The 19,596-nt window shown below is 41.2% G+C and overlaps 1 protein-coding gene across 1 annotated transcript in view; it reads right to left on the reverse strand.

Annotated features, from left to right (window-relative positions):
- Ms4a8 (membrane spanning 4-domains A8) overlaps nt 1–2,535 on the reverse strand; it is an 11,947-nt gene extending 9,412 nt beyond the window's left edge. Inside the window, 3 exon segments of the mRNA XM_051147070.1 lie at nt 548–767; nt 2,375–2,387; nt 2,390–2,535. Of these exon segments, the coding sequence (XP_051003027.1) occupies nt 548–767; nt 2,375–2,387; nt 2,390–2,486 (330 nt within the window). The 5' untranslated portion in view covers nt 2,487–2,535.
- Nucleotides 2,536–19,596: the final 17,061 nt, after the last annotated feature.

Genomic DNA, 19,596 nt, shown 5'->3' on the forward strand with positions numbered 1-19,596 from the left:
TTCCTTTTCAAACATGTATCTTGGTATCTCTGCACTTTGTTAACTTAATGCTTCATCATCCTTGGGTCATTACATTTCCTTTGTATGTGTGTATGCATGTTTGTACATGCTTATATGTGTATGTGCATGTGTGTGTGTGTGTGTGTGTGTGTGTGTGTGTGTGTGTGTGTGTGTACATGTATCATAAGGCTGACATGTACCTTGGGTATCGTTCCCTAGGAGCCATTTACTTCTTTTTTGAGACAAGATCTCCCTCACTAGCCTGGAACTCACCAAGTAAGCTAAACTTGAGCTGGCCAGAGAGCTGCAGGGGTTTACCTGCCTTTGTCTTCCTGGTTAAGGGATTACAAGTGCGCATTTCCACAGCCATCACATGGAAGGGGGCTCTGGGGATGGCACTCAGCTCACAGACACTTCACTAAGCACTTTACCAACTGAGCTATCCTGCTCCCTGGCCCCCTCTCTGGATTTCCTATTTGTCTATCTCAAGCCTCTGCTTTCCTCCTCTCTATATGGCCTCTGGCTCACCAAGTGAACTTTTACTTACCCCTAGGACTTGGCCTTTTTTCAAGACTTTCTGGGCAGGCAGCTCAGTCACAGCTGGCACAAAACCAGGTAGATTACCAGAAATTCCGTGGATTTGAGGCTGGTTGTTTGTATACAGAGGCACCTGAGGCACAGTTCCCGGGGCGACAGAATAACTGTTGGGGGGTGCCATCACATATACAGAATTGGCTGTAGGGCCCGGTGAAGTAATTGAATTCATGCTAATGAAAAAAAAAATACAGTGGAATCACTCATCATTTACATACTGTGTTTTAAAAGACTTCAGGAGGCTGGGGAGATAGCTCAGTCAGTAGCCACTTGCTCAACAAGTATTGGAGTATGAGTTTGGATCTCCAGCTCCTTTTATAAAAAGATAAGTGTAGGGCCAGTGAGCAGGTAAAGGTACTCGTTGCCGGATGACCTAAGTTTGAACCCTGAGACTCACATGGTAGAAAGAGAGTACTGATTCCCCAAATTTGTCCTCTAATCTCCAAGCACATTTAATGGCACATGTATGGCCATACACAGTAAGTAAATAATATGTAATAACAAAAATTAATAATAATAAAGACAACTTTATTGCTATTGTCTTTATTGCCAAACATGTCTGTGATTCCAGAGCTGGAGTAGGAGAGGCAGAGTCTCTAGGGCTAGCCTGTGGCCTGTCTAAACAATAAGACGGGGATTGAGAGAGGAAGAGAGCCAACATAGACCTGTGGCCTCCACACACATGTGTACACATGTGCTTATGTACACACATGCACACACACACACACACACACACACACACACACACACACACAGGGCACTAAACACTCTACAATAACTGAGAATGACTTTTGCTTTAGCAATTCAACCCCACGTGCTTGTTGATTCCATCTTAGAGACAGTGTTAAACTTTCCTTACAGGGCTTGTTGAGAATGCCAGGCAGCCAATGCTCTAGAAACATATCTCTTTCCACCTCAACCTCAGTCTCATGGATGGAAAAGGTAAGGCCTAGAGAGGTTAGGTACTATGGGGAGACAGGCTGTGCCTTTTCCCTCTTTGTATGTCTCCGACTGTTTTGATCCTGGTTTATATACACTGGAGCTATCTGACCCCAGAGTGCCACAAGTGGGAAGACTCCTGGGGAACATTGAGTTCAATTCTTTTAGATTTTGGAAGAAGAAACTGAGAACAGGAGAGTATCTTTGACTTCTCCAGGGCCAGGTATATATTTTTAAAAAATGGAGCTCATTGCTCAAGGGAAGTCCATTGTCAGTGTAGTGTGTGTGTGTAGGATCCTGGCCACACACTTGGAGGTCAGAGGATAACTGGTGGGAGTTGATTCTCTCCTTCCTCCTTGTGAGTCCCAGATATCACATTCAAGTCATCAGCCTTGACAGCGATAAGCCTTACCCACTGAGTTGGTCTGCCTTTAAAAATGTCTTTCCTTCTTCCATTCTGTTTTTAGAGCAGACGCAATGAAGTTGAGTACAATGCATTCCTTTAACGTCTTTCATCTGCTTACATTCTCCATATCTCATTGACACAAACCCAATGGCACATGCCTGTCATCCCAGCACTCTGGGAGGCAGAGGCAGTCAGATTGCTGTGAGTTCAAGGCAAGCCTGGTCTACAAAGTGAGTCCAGGGCAGCCAAGGCTACACAGAAGAAACCCTGTCCTGAAAACCCAACCCAACCCAACCCAACCCAACCCAAACCAAACTAAACCAAACCATCCAAACCAACTCCCCCAACCCAAAACCCTCAAACCCCCCAAACCCCACAAAACCCATATCTCCATTCCCCAGTGATCCATAGAAATACTTGACCATGTTCACTCACCTTATTGTGCCTGTTGCCAAGTAAGTCTCTCTTGCTCCTGTTCCCAACTCCCAGCTATAGAAGACTCACCACCCGAGAGAATGGCTGTGCTCTGTGTAGTTGGGCGATTCATTTAGAAGAATCCAAAGTCCTCTCTACTTTCTTCCTGGGTGAGGGTTAGGTCAGCATCTGCTCAGAGCTTCCAACCCCATATTTGCTTCCTGTGTTAGACACTAAACCAATTAAATACAGTTTCATTTGCGTGTTCCGGGAGATAAAAGAATGACTTTTGTGTCCAGGTGTTAAGGGCTTGATGTACTGAGCTGAAGCAGAGGACAGGTTGACTCAGTCTCATAGGGAAGAGGTGAAGGGATCCGAGGAGAGCACAGAGAGAAGTGAGTGACTGAATTTGGGGTGCTTAGACATTTGAAATCGTTGAACTGCAATAGGCATCTTTATCCATGCCTCAATTGAGGGGCATCTAGACGGTTTGCAGTTTCTGGCTATTATAAATAAAGCCTCTATGAACATAGCTGAGCAGGTGTCTTTTTGGTAGGATGGTGCGTCCTTTGAGTATGTGCCCGAGTGTGGTCTAGCTGAGTATTGCCCGGTTCCCAATTTTCTGAGGAACCACCATATTGATTTCCATAGCTTCTCTACAGGTTTGCACTTCCATCAGCAATGAAGAAGTGTTGGGGTTTTGTCTGGTGCTATGTTTTCTGACGTTTATTACCGGCCCTCAGGATCTGGTTGCCACTTGGATGAGCAGATTCTCACGTACAGCTGTCTTTGTTGTGTAAACCTTGTTCTACCTATTTAAAGTTGATTGGTTAATAAAAAAAAAAAGGCCTACAACTGGGCAGGGCAGAAATGAGGTAGGTGTGGTGAAGGTTCATGGGCTGTGGAGAGAAAAGCATCTTGGGCAAGGAAGAGTGGTACCACAGGCGGAGGGCGCAGATTCTCCATGGGATAGAAAAGGGCCACCTGGGCCAGGAGGAGGAACTCTCAAGTTCCACATGGAAAGTGGAGGCCCAGATAAACAACATAAGCAAGTCATTTGGGATTATGGGTGGGAAACAGCCCAGATAGAAATGATTAAAGGAAATGGCTTGGGATGGGGGCTGGGAGATAATTGTAGTTTAGGGGGTTAATATCTGTCCAGCCCCAGGTGAAATAAACCTTATTGTAAAATGCAATGGGTGTCTGTTTATTTTATTGATTGATAGTGGTTTAGATAATACCACTATAATAATAATTAATAATAATAATAGGGTAATTTTATTATAAACATTATTAGATATGTATATTTACTATAGGAAAGAAGTATTCCCCTTGCTCCACATCCTTACCAGCATGAGCTGTCACTTTGATATTAACTATTCTGAGAGGTATAAGATGAAATCTCAAAGTAGTTTTGAATTTCATTTCCCTGGTGGCTAAGGATGTTGAACATTTTTTTTTGGATGTTGAACATTTAAACAAGTGTTTCTCAGCCATTTGAGATTTCTCTATTGAGAATCCTCTGTTTAAATCTGTACCTCATTTTTAAAAATTGGATTATTTGGCACAGGGTGTGGTGTCACACATCTTTAATCCCAGCATTCGGGAGGCAGAGGCAGGTGGATTGATGTGAGTTTGAGGCCAGCCTGATCTACAAAGCAAGTCCAGGAAGCCAAGGCTACATAGAGAAACCCCGTCTCAAGCAAGCAAACAACCAAACAAAAACAACCAAAAACTGGGTTATTTGGTTTGTTAATGTCTAGTTTCTTGATTTCTTTATATATTTTGTGTATTAGGTCTCTATCAGATGTGTAGTTGATGAAGATCTTTTCCTATTCTATAGTCTGCTATTTTGTCCAATTGATGGTGTCCTTTGCCTTACAGAAGCTTTGCAGTTTCATGAGGTCCCATTTATTAATTGTTGATCTTAGTGCCTGAGCTGTTGGTGTTCTGTTCAGAAAGTTGTCTCCTATGCCAGTGAGTTCAAAGCTCTTCCCCACTTTATATTCTAACAGATGTGGGGTATCCAGTTTTAAATGGAGGTCTTTAACTCACTTGGAGTTTAGTTTTGTGCACGGTGATAAATATGGGTCTATTTGCATTTTCCACATGTAGCCATCCAGTTAGACCAGCACCATTTGTTGAAGATGCCTTTTTTTCTAGTATTTCTGGCTTATCAAAAATCAGATGCCCATAGGTGTGTGGATTTCTATCTGGACCATTGATCTGATTACATTTTTCAGTGTGTCTGTTTTCATGCCAGTACCAGGCTGTTTTTTGATAGCCCTGTAGTACACCTTGAAATCAGGGATAGTGATACCTCCGAAAGTTCTTTGGTTGTTCAGAATTGTTTCACCTGTCCTGCTTTTTTTATTTTATTTTTTTATGTTTTCATATGAAGTTGAGAATTGTCCTTTCAAGGTCTGTAAAGAATTGTGTTGGCGTTTTGATAGGGATTGTGTTGAATCTGTAGATTTCTTTTTGTAGGACGGCAATTTTTACTATATTGATCCTACCAATCCATGAGCATGGGAGATCTTTCCATCTTCTGATATCGTCTTCAACTTCTTTCTTTAACGTCTTACATTTTTTTTTCATTGAATGAATGAGTTTATTTTACTAAGAGAAAAAGAAAGGTATCTTATTACATTGCACTGGTCTTATAGATGTCAAGACAGTCTCATAAGCCACCCCAGTGCTTTGGCTTAATGGGGAATTCCAGTGTTATTCTTCACTTTACACCGGTCTCTTCTGAAACCATAAAGTCCTCTCTTAGGAGGGGAGTAATGCATTGTTAATCTGCCAGTGGTGAGCTTGGTGTAAATGAAGAAATCAAAACAAACGTATTACTGAGTTTGGAATAAGGAGGACATGTGTAGTTTAGATGCACCTCAGGAGCAAGTAGAAGGGGCACTATGAAATGCTGCCATAAAATAAAGAGCTGCCCACCAAGAAGTGTACAGATGCTGGTTCTTTTCCTCAGTTTGGCATGGGCTGCCTGCTTTGGTAGGCGATACAGGTCTAAAGTTTGACCTCCTTATGAGGAGTCAGCTTCTGGTATAACCTTTTAGAATCAGCATCTCTGAGTGACATTTCTTCCTTCTCAGAAGCTCATTCATAGATTTTCCTGCTTGTGATGTCATTCTATAATCTCTTTAGGCAAATGAGATGTAGAGTAGACCCATCTGGAAATGCATTTCAGCATTGATTATGCTGGGGCTACGTGTAGCAGGGAAGTTAAAGCCTTCCCATCAGATCAAATGCTATTGAATCATCCTGGAGAGGGGACTGAACACAATGACTCTGAAGACATTCTTGCACTTAGCACCTCTATGAAATGGCACAAGCTTTTCACTTGCTTGGTTAGAGTTACCTGAAGATATTTTATATTATTGTAAAGGGTGCTGTTACCCTGACTTCTTTCTTAATCTGTTTGTCATTTATGTATAGGAGGGTTATGGCTTTGCTTAAGGTGTTTATCAGCTGTAGGATTTCCATAATAGAATTTTTGGGGTCACTTATATATACTAGCATATCATCTGCAAATAGTGATACATTGACTTCCTCCTTTCCAATTTGTATCTCCTTGATTTCTTTCAGTATCTCATTAAACCCATGAGTAAACGGAAGTTTACTTTTGTTTTCTTCTAGCACTTCTGTGAGTTTACTACTTCTTTTTAATCGCAGACCTGGGAATGGAACCCAGGGCCTCAGACATATTGGAGGAAGTGCTCTACCACTTGAACTACATTGTAGGTCTCATTTTCATTTTTTGCATTTTGATTTTCTTGAGAAATCTTTGATTTCTTGAAAATAGCATAAGCTGTAAGTCTAATTTTATACCTTTCCAAAAGTCTACTTGGATATTCTAGAACATTCTATCAGCCAATTCATTTTTATTTCAGTGTACTAAAATGCCACTTTAGTAACAGCTCAATTTCTATGTAAGTTTTTTCTTCTATACCATTGATAGGATTGCCTATGCAGGTGCAACTTCAATTGTGTTTTCATTATAGAGGTTTTATACTATGCTTTAATGTTTGGAAGGATCAATCTTCTTTGAAATTAAACACATTTTTCTTGCTATTCTTGTGACTTTGCTTTTTAAAGAGGTTTCCTATAATTTGCATATCTCCATGAAATAACTTAACAGCCTTTAAAAAAGATAAATGACGTAAACTATGTGTACTGAGGGAAGTAATTAGAAATGTAGAACTGGCCAATGTAAATGACCAAGCACTGGGTCACATGGATCTTGTGGGAGCAGATGGAAACAGCTATTGCACAGGTTAGGATTTTCTCCCTTTTATTGACTTCCTGGAAATGGTGCCAAGTGTCTTGAAGGGACCAGAAACCTTGGGGAAAGAAAAGACTCAGGAAGGGTGGAGATACCCAAACCAATGCTAGCAAATGCATTGGGCTGGAAGGGAGGCTGAATACCATGGCAGTAAGAATGCATAGGAGAGACTGTTCATTTCCTGGTGTACAGAAGGCATGGAGAGATAGAAGAATGGCTGACCAACCAAGTTTTCAACACATGAACCCATAGAGACAATTCATGTTCAAACCATGACTTCTCTCAAGGATGCTCACATCTCTGCCAATGCTAAACCTTTTCAGGGATAGAGAATTCGCTGGCGATGTATGTGAAAGAGTCTTTGGAGAAGTTGTGTGATGGATCCTGGAAATGACATCACAGTAAAACTGAGAAGCAACAAGACAAGCTCCAAACACATACCTTATGTATGTAGTATCCAGAGTAGTTTTTGTTGTTATGAAATATTAAATAAGCATGTTTTTAAATAAAAATGAGACATGATATATAATATAAAATATGAAATACATGCCACACAACAGATATAATATGGAGAAGTTATTATGTGAGCATGGGGAGAAAAGGAAGAGAAAGAGAGGAATACCATAGAAAGAAAAAGATAGAGACAGAGGGAGAGAAACGAGAGAGAGAGAGAGAGAGAGAGAGAGAGAGAGAGAGAGAGAGAGAAAGAGAAAGAGAGGGATACCTTAGAAAGAAAAAGATAGAGACAGAGGAAGAGAAACGAGAGAGAGAGAGAGAGAGAGAGAGAGAGAGAGAGAGAGAGAGAGGAAGAGAAAGAGAGGGATACCATAGAAAGAAAAAGATAGAGAGAGAGGGAGAGAAATGAGAGAGAGAGAGAGAGAGAGAGAGAGAGAGGGAGAGAGAGAGAGAGAGAGGGAAGAGAGGGAGGGGGAGGAAGGAGAGAGGTAAGAGGGCTGAGAGAAAGAGGGGCGGGTGGGCCTGTCCTTTTATATAGTGAGCAGAGCCATGCCCAGTGACAGGTAGGCAATGACATCATAGGTAGGCAAACTGGGGCAGAATCCTAACACATGCTAACTGAAAAACATGAATACTTTAAAAATAAGTTTTGCTGTTTTTTTTTAAAGGGCTAGTGGAGATAAATGAGTTCCTGTGGGCTTGGAGCGATAGCTCAATTGGTAAGGTGCTTTGCAAGCTTGAGGATCTGAGTTCAAGTTTCAGAACCCAAGCTGAAAAAGAGTTGGGCATGGTGGCACGTGCTTGTAATCTCAGCTTTGTGAAGGGACTGACAGGTAGACCCCTGGGCTCACCAGCCAGTGAGCTTGGCACACTTGGTGAGGTCTAGTCCAGTAAGAGATCTCGAATCAAAAAACAAGGTGGATAACATCTTAGGAATGACACTTGATACGGTCTTTTGGCCTCCACACCCATGTGCACAAGAGCACATACAGATTTGCACACGTATATGAGCTCTTAGGTCAGAATATGGTCTTCTTTCCATATACTGTAAACCTCAATCTAGGTGGGATTATGGAGGCTTCTAGAGGCTGTAATATTAAAGAGCTTCCTCATTCTAAAAAGTTGTTAGTGGCGCTGGTAGCATTTTTGGTCACTTGTTACTTCTTGGTGCTGAGCGACCATGCATTGTTCCACCTGCTACAGTGACTCTCAGGAAATCCAAGGCTTCTGGGCTCATCTTCCACCAGTTCTCCATAGTGGGGGCCTGAAAGTAGGAGGGAGTCCTTTTTGTCTCTTGTAAACTCTGAATTTCGGGCTGGCCCATGAGCCTTCCTGAATGATGGGACAACAATGCCTTGAAATCCACTGATCTTGTCATGACTTTTTTAGAGCTGGCCAGCAAATCTCACCTCTATCTCAAAGCCTAACAGCGGGAAATGACATTCTCCCATAGAACCCACAAACTTTATAGATTCCCGTCTCACCCAACTTTGGAGAATAGAGCCATGCAAATGCCACTTTCCCGTTGCGGAATGTCCGGGTAATCTTCATTTGTAAATACCTGCCCATCTGGAGCCAGGGTAATGCAGCTGAGAGGGAAAAGGTGCCTACCTTTGCCTCTGGGAGCTCTTCCACAAATTGGAATTATCCTGCGTACTGTTTTGGATGAAGATGCTATCAGAGTCAGACTCCCTCTGGACACCACTATCAACATGTTCTGTAAGCCACATGCATCCCAGGAAAGCTATAGAACTTGGCCCAATGTACTTGTAGATGGCAATGCTGTGCTGCGATTTTCAAAAGTTGGACATTCTGCTAGAAGGTCCCTTTCTACATCTCTTCCTGGATTCTGACAGTTTTCTGCCAATCTTGGGCATTTCTTGACTAGTAGATGCATTATTCTAGCCCTTCCCTTTCCACAGCTCTTTCCCTTTTGTGCTCTTCCATCACCTCCTTTCTCTGTTTTCCTAACTCTGTGTTCAAATCACCACTTTTATAAGAGAAACTGCCATATTGGATTAGGTCCCACCCTCATGAAATTTTACTTCATTCCCTCTGTAAAGATTTTACTTCTATTAAAATTATTTATTCGCTGAGCATGTGGCACACACCAGTGCTGGGAGGATATCTGTGAATATAAGGGCAGCCTGAGACTACGTTATTGCAGTATATTTAACCCCTTGCAAACACCAAGATTGTGGACTGTAAAAACCTGGTTTTTATTTGGTGTGGTTGAACCCTAACATACACTTTACACCCAAGAGCTTTCTGTTCATTATAAAGAGGTAATAATGGTGTCATTGCACACATCTTTAATCCAAGAGCTTTCTGTTCACAGGATTTAATAAAATTAACCCTAGGTCAAGAGGCAGAGCTAGAAAGCAGCTGACAGGGATTAAAGAGTAGGAGGGACTTTGAGTTGAAGGGTATTTAAGACAGGTGGACAGGAAGAAAGGGCTTTTAGGCCCTTAAGCTTTGAGTTGGCACATCTTTGGCCTTGGCTTTGTTTTTTCTTCCCCTTTTACTCCTGGGCTATCAGCTGAGCTGGTGAGTTTTTTGGTTTTTTTCTCCTGAGATGTAAGCTGAGTAGGAAGGTCAGCTGGGTGGCTTCTCTGTCTTTCTGAGCTAGGAGGTTTTCTCCCCAGCATCTGGCTCCTGAATCTGTTTTGGTAAAACCAAATGGCTGGGATTTTCATTTTTTAAAAAACAATGCTACACAGTGAGACTTTGTCTCAAAAACAAAACAAAAATTATTCTGTGTTTGTACATTCAATGGGTATGCTATCGTACACATGTGGAGGTCAGAGGACAATTTGTAGTAGGTCTCTCATTCTACCATGTGGATCCTAAGGATCAAACTTAGATAGTCAGACTTGGCAGTAGGTATCTTGGTCTACTGAGCCATGTTGTTGGCCCCAAACTTTACTTCTAAATCAAGTCATATTTTGAGATACTGGGTGATAAAACTTCAACATTTTAAAAATTTTTATTGAGGGATACAGACACATCACAATCTCTTACAGAAAGCTTTCAGGGAAATTTTTTGGGCTTAAAAAATTACTAAAAATGATCATACTTTTATTTCTCAGAGATGGGCTCTGGTCATCAGTATTGGGAAATAAACATTCCTTCTGGTCTCCTGAGTCACCATGTTTAAAATAATGCGAGCTAATAAATGATGTCAGCCTGTTGATAGATTGCTAAGAGTTAGCAATGAATTGTCTTAAGCTCTTTTAGTAACAAACTATAATGTAACCCTCTCTTCTACTCTATGGGCTAGGGACCACTCTGCTTTATAGGTAAGATAGCAGTACCATAGACAAACAGTATTGCTTTCACCACAGCAGCATTATGCTTCTTCCAAAGCTAGAATTTTCTTCTCTGTGATGAAAAGGTCCCTTCCTTCATAATGTTTTCCATCCACCGAGATAAACAGAACAGTCACTCTACTTCCCTTTGTGGCCCAGATATTAGGGGTAGAGGAGGCTGGTAATCTACAGTGTGTGTAGTGGTTGAAATAAGAATAGCCCCCATAGACTCATATATTTACATGCTTAGGGAGTGGCACTATTTGAAAGGATTAGGAGGAGTGGTCTTGTTGGCGAAAGTGAGTCACCTTTGATGTTTTACAAGCCCAATCCAGGACCAGTGAATTTCTCTTCCTGTGGATCTGGTTGTAGAATTCTCAGCTCCTTCTCCAGCACCAGGCCTGCCTGTGTGCTGCCATGTTTTCCACCATGATTTTAATGGACCAAACCTCTGAAATTTTAAGCAAGCCCCAATTAAGTTCTTTCCTGTATATGAGTTGCCATGGTCATTGTGCCTCTTCACAGAAATAGAACATTGACTAAGACAGTGAGGGAAGAGCCAACTTACGATCAGTTTGCATCCTTTATTAAGGAACTAGGGAAAAGTGAGAACTGGCAAGGATGTCATTAGAGTACATGCTCTGTGAGGCGTCTTGTAAGACAGAATTGCAGGATTCTTCACTTAGTCACATTCATATTTCAACTCATGTTGAGATGGGGATTCTGATGAGGATTGTGAAGATGAGAGACCTAGGGAAAGTTGAGTGACAGCAAATTGGTCGTTAGTATCATCTTGAAGATAAAAGGCTTGTTCTGAGTTATCAGGTCAAACCTGGACTAAACAACAATTACTTAAACATAAAAGCCTAGAGCATGGTGACCTGGAACTCTGAAAAGACAGCATGTACTGTGTCAAAGGCGTGCCAGACCCATGGACCTATGACATATGAGGTATTGTTGAAATACTTATTTGATTAACTTGCTTTTAGATAGAGTCTCACTATGTAGCCCAAAGTTGCTCTAGAATGTATGATCATTCTGCCTTAGCCTCCTGAGTACTGGGAGTACACGTGTATGCATAGTGTTTACCTCACAGGTTTCCGCCAGTTGTAGCCAACACATTATCCTAAACCATTACACTAGTCAAAAGGACTTTAACCTTCTGCTGTATTCTATTCTGGCAGCTCTATCAGTGTCAGGGGTCCTAGATACCACGCAGAAGGCATCTTATGCCGCTAGTCGTAACTTTTAACTTGACACAACCTAGTATCACCTGGGAAGAGATTTTCAGTTGAGGAATTATCTAGATTGGTCTGTGGGTCTATCTGTGGGGGGTTGTATTGATCACCATTTCATGGGCCAGGCCTTGGACTGTTCAAGAGTCAGGCAAGCTGGTTGAGATCAGTAGGCACACAAGGGCCCACCCTTATTATCTCTCTACTTTGGATCGTGGATCTAGTGCTTTAGGTTCCTGCCTAGACTTCTGTACAACAATGGGCTACCTTTTAATATATCTTCCTAGTTAATTATGATTAATAAGGTAGTTTATATTTACAGCAGAATTCACAAAAGTTAAAAGGAAAAAAAGTATGGGATAAAAATTAAAGTGAGCCATACTCTTGCCAGAAAAGAATAAGCATATTTTCTTATCAGTCTTTCTGGACCTTTATATGTATATATGTATCCATAGACAATAATACATTATAATACATAATAATATTTTTTCTAACTAGTGATCTGACTTATAGAAAAAACATGTTTATTCTAATTTTATAATGTATATAGACTTTTTACCAATTAGTGTCTTGACAACTTTTCCCATTATTACCTTTTAATAGGTGCATAAATAACATGAACTACCGCATAATATCCAACAAAATAAATACATCCTTATTTACTTAAAAAAAAAAAACAATGGGCTGCAACCTTTAATTCTAAACCGATTAAGCCCTTTTCTCCCTTAAGTATCTTTGGAGTGGGGAATTCTTATCAAAGAAACAGAAGTTGAGACTAGAACGTCATCCTAAGTGAGATGGCGTTATTACTGTTTTCCTGAGCAAAAGTTTTAAGCTTCCTTTTCGTGTGTTCTTTAAATGCATTAGGAAACATGTTGAGTAAGGACACACAAAAATTCTCCTAAAAACATGAGCACTTAGGAAACCCTCTCCTAATCTACTGTAATTAGAGTTAAGTATTCAAAACCATGTTCAATAATTCTTGAATGGGAACTATAAAAAAAGGCCAAGCAATCTGTAGTCCCTGTTGCCTGAGGAAATTGATTATAAAACTAGTATACATAATGTATATAAACCTTCTGACTGTCTGTCAAACTTATTTTCCTTTCTGTCTTCTGCATTACTTAAGTTTAGATACGCATCACTTGGTCTATGGGGTTGCTCAACTGCTTATTCTTGTTTGATGCCTTGTTTCCCTCAAAATCACCTTGCCACTGTAAGTCGTCTAACCCCCTTAAGTCAATTCCTTCCACTTTGCTCTTATTTAGTTCCGAGATAGCCTGGGGGCAGTTGCATCCATGAGAGGGAGAGAGAGGTTTCCTATTTCTCCAGAAGAAGAGCCAATTTCCGAGGGATGTGACCAGGAATTACATTGCCTGAGCCATCTTGGGATTGTGAAGTCAAATTGTCTTAGGATAAAGATGCAGATTGCAGAGTGGGAGAGAGTGGGAGGACAGAAGAAAGTCCTGTATCCACCATGCCTAATGTCGTTCTAACTTTGGAACTGTTGTAAGAGATGCAGTCTTTCCTGATGGGCTGAGTAATTTGAGTCAAGGATGGGTACCTGTAATTTGCTACGGAAAAATATTCTAATGAATATAATTACATTAGGGAAAAGTTTGACTGAGATATATTGCTGCTAAAAATCCTTCTAGGCCCCATGGTCCCACAGTCTAAAGTAGACACTTTTTAGTAATTTAGCTAATCCCCTCGGGATCTGGTCTCTAGTTACTGCTCAACCTCACTTCGGCAGTTTGTTTTCATATAGTGGTACCCTTCAGAATCCTAGCAGCTGTTATTCTTCTGCGTCCAGGCAGAATTTTAGGCTGGATATAAGGATATAAGAATGCAGATTTATTTTGATTATTGATTATTTGAATATTGATATTATTTGATTTATTTTGAAAAAATAGGCACACTGAACAGATATTAAAACTATCACCATTACAGCTTATGTACACAATCTATCATTTTCAGTGATTAGGTTTCTGATCTTTATCTAACAATGCAGTATGTTCTATTAATTAATTTTTGTAAGATTTCTTAACTTTGATTTGATTTGGTAATTAATGAATTCAAAAAATAATTTATTTTTATTTGCATGTACCTATGTGTACCTGCTTGTCTATATGTGCACCATGTGCATACATTGCCCACAGAGGCCAGAAGAGGATGTTGGGGAGTTACAGGTGGTTGTGAGCTGCTGTGTGTGGGCAGTGGGAAGTAAACTGAGTCTTCACAAGCAACTGTTCTTAACTGCTGATCCATCTCCAGCCTCTGCTTTGGGAGATATTTTTGTTGGTGGTGGTGAGAGTTCTTGTAACTATATTCCTCAGATTTCTTTGCTGTTTTCTTTCCTTTGCCAATCAATTTATGCATTAAAATTTTGTGCTTTTGATATTGTAACCCATAGACCATTACTTAACCTAGGTGACAAAGAATTATGTTTAGAGTTTCGTAGCGTTAACTCAAGCCACGATCTGTTTTGCATTTTGAATTAACTTGTGTAGCTTGTGTGGGGTAGTGGTTTAGTGTCACTCTTTATTTGAGTTGGCCTTCCTGCTCAGACGAAAAGGTATCCTGGGACTTGGAAGCCTGGGAACCCCACAGCTCGAAAGGGAAGGTATCCCAATGTAAGGGCAACCTGAGATACAGGAGCCCAGGAACCACCCAGCTCTGAGGCGAAGCCTCCTCAGCAAAGGTATTGCAGCTCCCAGGAGAGAGTACCGGAAGCTGAGCTGAGGAGCTCAGGAGGCTCAGCCCCAATCCACTTCTTCGTCTCGTCTTTCTTCTTCGCTTCATTGCTTCTTGGCTTCTTTCGATGAGTCACACCAGGCAGCAAATCTCATAAGAGATTCATTGGCAGGGTCCAGGGTGTGACGGGATGAATGCAGGGCTGGCTGCCCCTGCTCCTGGGAGAGGACAGCAGGGATTTCTTAGGGGGCGGAGCTTCTCTGGGCAAAGCTTTCCAGGGTAAGGTTTGGTGAGTTTTGAAGTCCTGAGGTTGGGGAGCTCAGGGATTGGTGGGTTTTTGTGGGACGCTCAGGGATTGGTGGGTTTTCCTGCTTACGGACTGGTGGCTTTTCTTTCACCCCTCTTTTTTCTGCGTTGAGCCCATGGGTTAGGACAGGACGATCTTCCTGGCCAACAAGCAGCTTTGGCGAAGATGTCATCGCTGTGGACCTCCTCTGGGAGGCTGGAGAGGAGGTGCCGCTGTTTTTGACAGGCGCTGCCATTTTGAGAGTTCTTGTGGTGGGGTACGGAGGCTGCAGACTGGGGTCGGAAGGAGATGCTGCGCCTTTGACCAGCCCCTGCAGGCGTGCTGCTCAGGGACTGCAAGTTGTCCCAGTACTATTTGAAACTTATTCACCAAACTGGTCAGTGTTTTTATCACAGCAGCAGAAGGCAAACAGCTGCCTTGCTTGTTGGCATGCCACTGTTCCTAATAGCCACTTCAATGTAAAATGCCTGTTTTTTTTTCTCTTTAAAGTGTTTCTTTTAATGTTTTCTTTTTTCTAAAAAACAGTAATAAGTTTTCTTAACTCCTGGGCCCCAGCCCCTTCAAACGTTTCTCCCAACTGTCCTTCCCTTAGTTCCCCAACAATCTACTTAAACAGGCCCTTCTCCCAGCTTTCCCAACACTAGCAGCTCCAAACTATAACAACTGTCCTAGCCTATTTGCTCAGCTCAGCTTTGCGTGCCTCAACTGTCACCAACGGTCTTGTCTTCTCACGCTGTAAGCCCAGCTCACTTTCAACTGTCTCCTATTTTCATTCTGCTCAATATTTTCTCTTCTCTAGCTCTACTCAGCCGTCTTTCTTCGCGCACCAACTGTCTTCTCTGACCGTGCTCTTCTGCCACTGGAACCTAGACTACTCTCTCTGAGCCACTGCTAGCTTTTTATATCCTCTCCTGTTCCCAGAAGTTCAAGAGGCAACAGACACTGAAAGTCACAGGGTCAACTGGGGATCCTTTAAAGGGCTAGACACACAAAATAAATCCCAGTACACTTCAGTACTTAAAAAAAATAGTTATTAATGCTTATTCGTAATGTAGCAAATTAAACTTGACCTTTTCCATTTTGTCCATATAGCTAAAGGTTTGTTGGTTTATTTATTTTTAAGAGAACACGTTTTTTGGTTTGTTTTTCTCTGTTCTTGTTTTCTTATGTATATGCACATATTGTATGGGGGTGTACACATTTATTATTTTACCTCAGGCTGTTATTTTCATTAGCTCGCTTTAAGCTTGGTTTAAAAAGTCATTTTCTATTTTTTTTTCTCAATAGCAGAAAGTTGTGTTTTTGATTTGAGACTTTAAAAGTATACTATTTACAGCTACAAATGTTCTAAGAGTTCTTTAAAATTTTTATGTCCTTTCCCCTTTCCTTCCCTCTCTTTTCCTTCTGAGACACTCCATCATGCGCATTTTGGCACCCCTAGTGGTATTTCTCAGGTGTCTAATGCTCTGTTCATTTTTCTGCATTTGTTTTCAACCTGTGCCAATGATAATTGAAACTGACCTACCTTTCTTCTTTCAGTTCAAATTGTTGTATTAAAAATTTTCAGTTTTACTGTTGTAGTTTTCTACTCTGGGATTCTGATTTTTTTTTTTTTAAAGAGTTTCGGTTTCTTTATTTTAGACTAGGCACATTGCTATACTTTCAGATTTTTTTGAAGATTGTTTTTTTTTTTTTTTTAAACCTGAAAATAGATTCTTCTCTCATACAATAAATTCAGAGTTTTCCCTCCACTTCTCCCAACACCTCTACATCCTCTCTCCCTTTGATCCACTCTCTCTCTAATTCTCTTCAGAAAAGAGCAGTTCTCCAAGAGTCTACCACCTATTAGAATGGCTAAGAGCAACAGCAGAAGTGACAGCTCATGCTGGGGAGGATGTGGAGCAAGGGAACACTCCTCTATTGCTGGTAGGAGTCCAAGAGTATGCAGCTACTCTTGAGATCAATATGGCGATTTCTTAGAAAATTGGGAATCAACCCACCCCAAGATCCAGTTATTTTTGTTCTTTTAATCAACTTTTAAAGTAGCTGAATAAAAAATTAAGTCTAGAGTCTAAGCTCCTTTAAAATTTAGCTTATTTTTCTCCATTTGTGAAGAACATGCTTTGCCACTTATGTACATCTCTCAGGATGTCTGGTTGAAAGCTCCATATTTAAGATAAGGTGGCAAAGTGGTCTAATGATTGGACATAGAATTTTTTGTTTGTCTTTTTTTTTTTTTTTTCCTAGATAGGCTTTCTCTGGAACCAGGAACTCGATTTGTGAATCAGGCTGGCTTTGTACTTACAGAGATCCACCTGCCTCTGCCTCCCTGAGTGCTGGGATTTCAAGTGTGTCCCACCTTGCCTGGCTGGATACAGGAGGACCTCCTCCCCCTGTATATGCTCATAGGGTATCAAGTCTCTTCTTGGTAGCCTGCTATCCTTCCTCTGAGTGCCACCGGGCCTCCCCATCAAGGGGATGTGGTTAAATATGGGGCGCCAGAGTTCATGTGAGAGTTACTTCCCACTCTCCACTCAACTGTGGAGAATGTCCTGTCCATTGGCTAGATCTGGGTAGGGGTTTGATGTTTACTGCCCGTATTGTCCTTGGTGCAATAGTTTGAGCAGAACCCCTGGGCCCAGATCCACCCATTATAATGTTCTTCTTGTAGGTTTCTCTGGATCCTTCTATTTACCCATTTCCCCATACTTCTCTCACCTAGAGTCCCAATAGGATGTCCTCTCTTCTATCCCAATTTCCTGGTAAGTGAAGACTTTCATGGGACATGCCCCTTGGGCTAGTATGCAGATATAAGTGAGTATATACCGTTTGAGTCTTTCTGCTTCTGGGTTAACTCACTCATTATGATCATTTTAGTTCCATCCGTTTGTCTACAAATTTCGGGAATTCCTTGATTTAACAGCTGAGTAGTATTCCATAGTGTATATGTACCACAGTTTCTTTATCTATTCTTCTACTGAGGGACACTTAGGTTGTTTCCAGGTTCTGGCTATTATGAATAAGGCCACTATGAACATGGTGATATAGACTTTCTTAATTTCCTTAAGCCAATAAAATTTCCAGTCTTTGTTGAGGGGTTTTCTTTCTCATCAGGCTCCTATGGTGGCCAGAGGTTAATATTGGGATGTGGTTCTCCACTTTCTTTGTCTGTTTATTTATTTATTTATTTATTTATACACAGGGTCTCTCATTAAAGTTGACACTTGATGTTTCATCTAGACTGGCTGACTAGCCATCTCTGTCCCCCAGGAAGGGTCACAGACACATGCTACCACACCCACCTTTTTCACATGCATGTTGGGATCAGAATTTAGGTCACCATGTTTGTGTAGCAGACACCTTACCCTCTGAGCCATCTCTCTGGTCTGAGTTACTCACTTTCATCCCAGGAGTCTTTATATGCTTTTCTGAACCAGTGGACCATTATGATTGCAATAATCAACTCTGAGATGGTACTTATAATGGAGATCTGTAGAAGCATCATGCCAGCCATCTGAATTAGAAAAGAAACATTCCTGACATGAATACATCATTTGAAAGCTGTGCAAGAAAAGCATCTCCAGGTCAAAAATACATCATTTATCCTTTCAACTCCGAACAGCTATGATTATTTCAAGTTAGTTGCTTCCTTCTCCATGAAGTGAATTTCTTGCTAAACACTTTAACTCTGTTAACAGCTCCCCAGCTTTACCCATAAGGAGAATGGAAAGTAGAGAAAGCAAAGTGGTACATAGTTTGCCTCCCTTTTTCTCAGTCCTCCCCTTAATTGTTTTTTAAAAAAATTTATTTATTTTACATCTGGACTTAATAACATCTCTCCTCCCCTCCAAGTTCTCCCTGCCTCCCCTTCCCAACCTCTTCCACTAATCCTCCATTTCTCTTCAGAAGAGGGCTGACCTTGATGGACATCAACTAGCAGTGGCATATCCAGTTGCAGTAAGACTGGCACCTCCTCTCCTGTTAAGGCTAGACAAGGCAACTCAGTAGGAGGAAAGGGTCCCAAAGGCAGGCAACAGAGTTAGAGACAGCTCCTGTTCCTACTGTTAGGCTTCCCACAAGAAGATCAAGCTACACAACTCTAACACATGTGTGAAGGGCAATACTTCTAGTTTTTTATTTTTATTTTTTTATCCTTTTTATTTTTTATTTTTTACAATCCTTTCTCCCAGTCATCCATGGGATTCCCAAGCTCTGACTTATGTTTGGCTGTGGGTCTCTGTATTTGTTTCTGTTAGTTGTTGGGTAAAGTCTCTCTGGGCTAGATGACAATTTATGACTCTCAGTCCCTTTTAATGGGGCTGATTATATGGTTGTAGTTTATGTTCTTCTATTCAGTGTATTTGGAATTTGTTCTGTTTTCTTTATTGCATCCTGCTCTAACTATTACTGCATGAATTTGATCTCAGCTCATGGGAAGAATGAAATCTTATCCACTGGAATAGGTCATTCTGATAGAGGCAATCAGATTCTTTTGGGGTCCCCCTTTCTTTCTTTTTCCCCCCAGAATGAATTGTATTTAGAACATTAGAACATCCTTTTTTTTTTTTTTTCAATAGCTGATCCTTGTCTGGCTTCCAATAGGGAAGCATTTAGTCTATTGTATATTTTAAATAGGTATATGCATTTAATCCACGGAGATCACTGTTAGTTTATGTCAACTTGACACAAGATAGAGTCATTGGAGAGGAGGAAGCCTCAGTTGAAAAAATACATTTATAGGATTGGGCTATAGGCAAGTCTATATGAGATTTTCTTAATTAGTGATTGATATGGGAGGGCTCAGGCCTTTGTGGGTGGGGCCACTCCTGGGCAGGTGGTCTTGGGTTCTATGAGAAAGCAGCCTGAGCAAGTCATGGGGAACAAAACAGTGGGCAACACACCTCCATGGCCTCAGCATCAGCTCCTGCTTCCGGGTTCCTGCTGTG

The sequence above is a fragment of the Acomys russatus genome, chromosome 5 (genome assembly GCF_903995435.1).
Source record: "Acomys russatus chromosome 5, mAcoRus1.1, whole genome shotgun sequence".
Classification (NCBI taxonomy): Eukaryota; Metazoa; Chordata; class Mammalia; order Rodentia; family Muridae; genus Acomys; species Acomys russatus.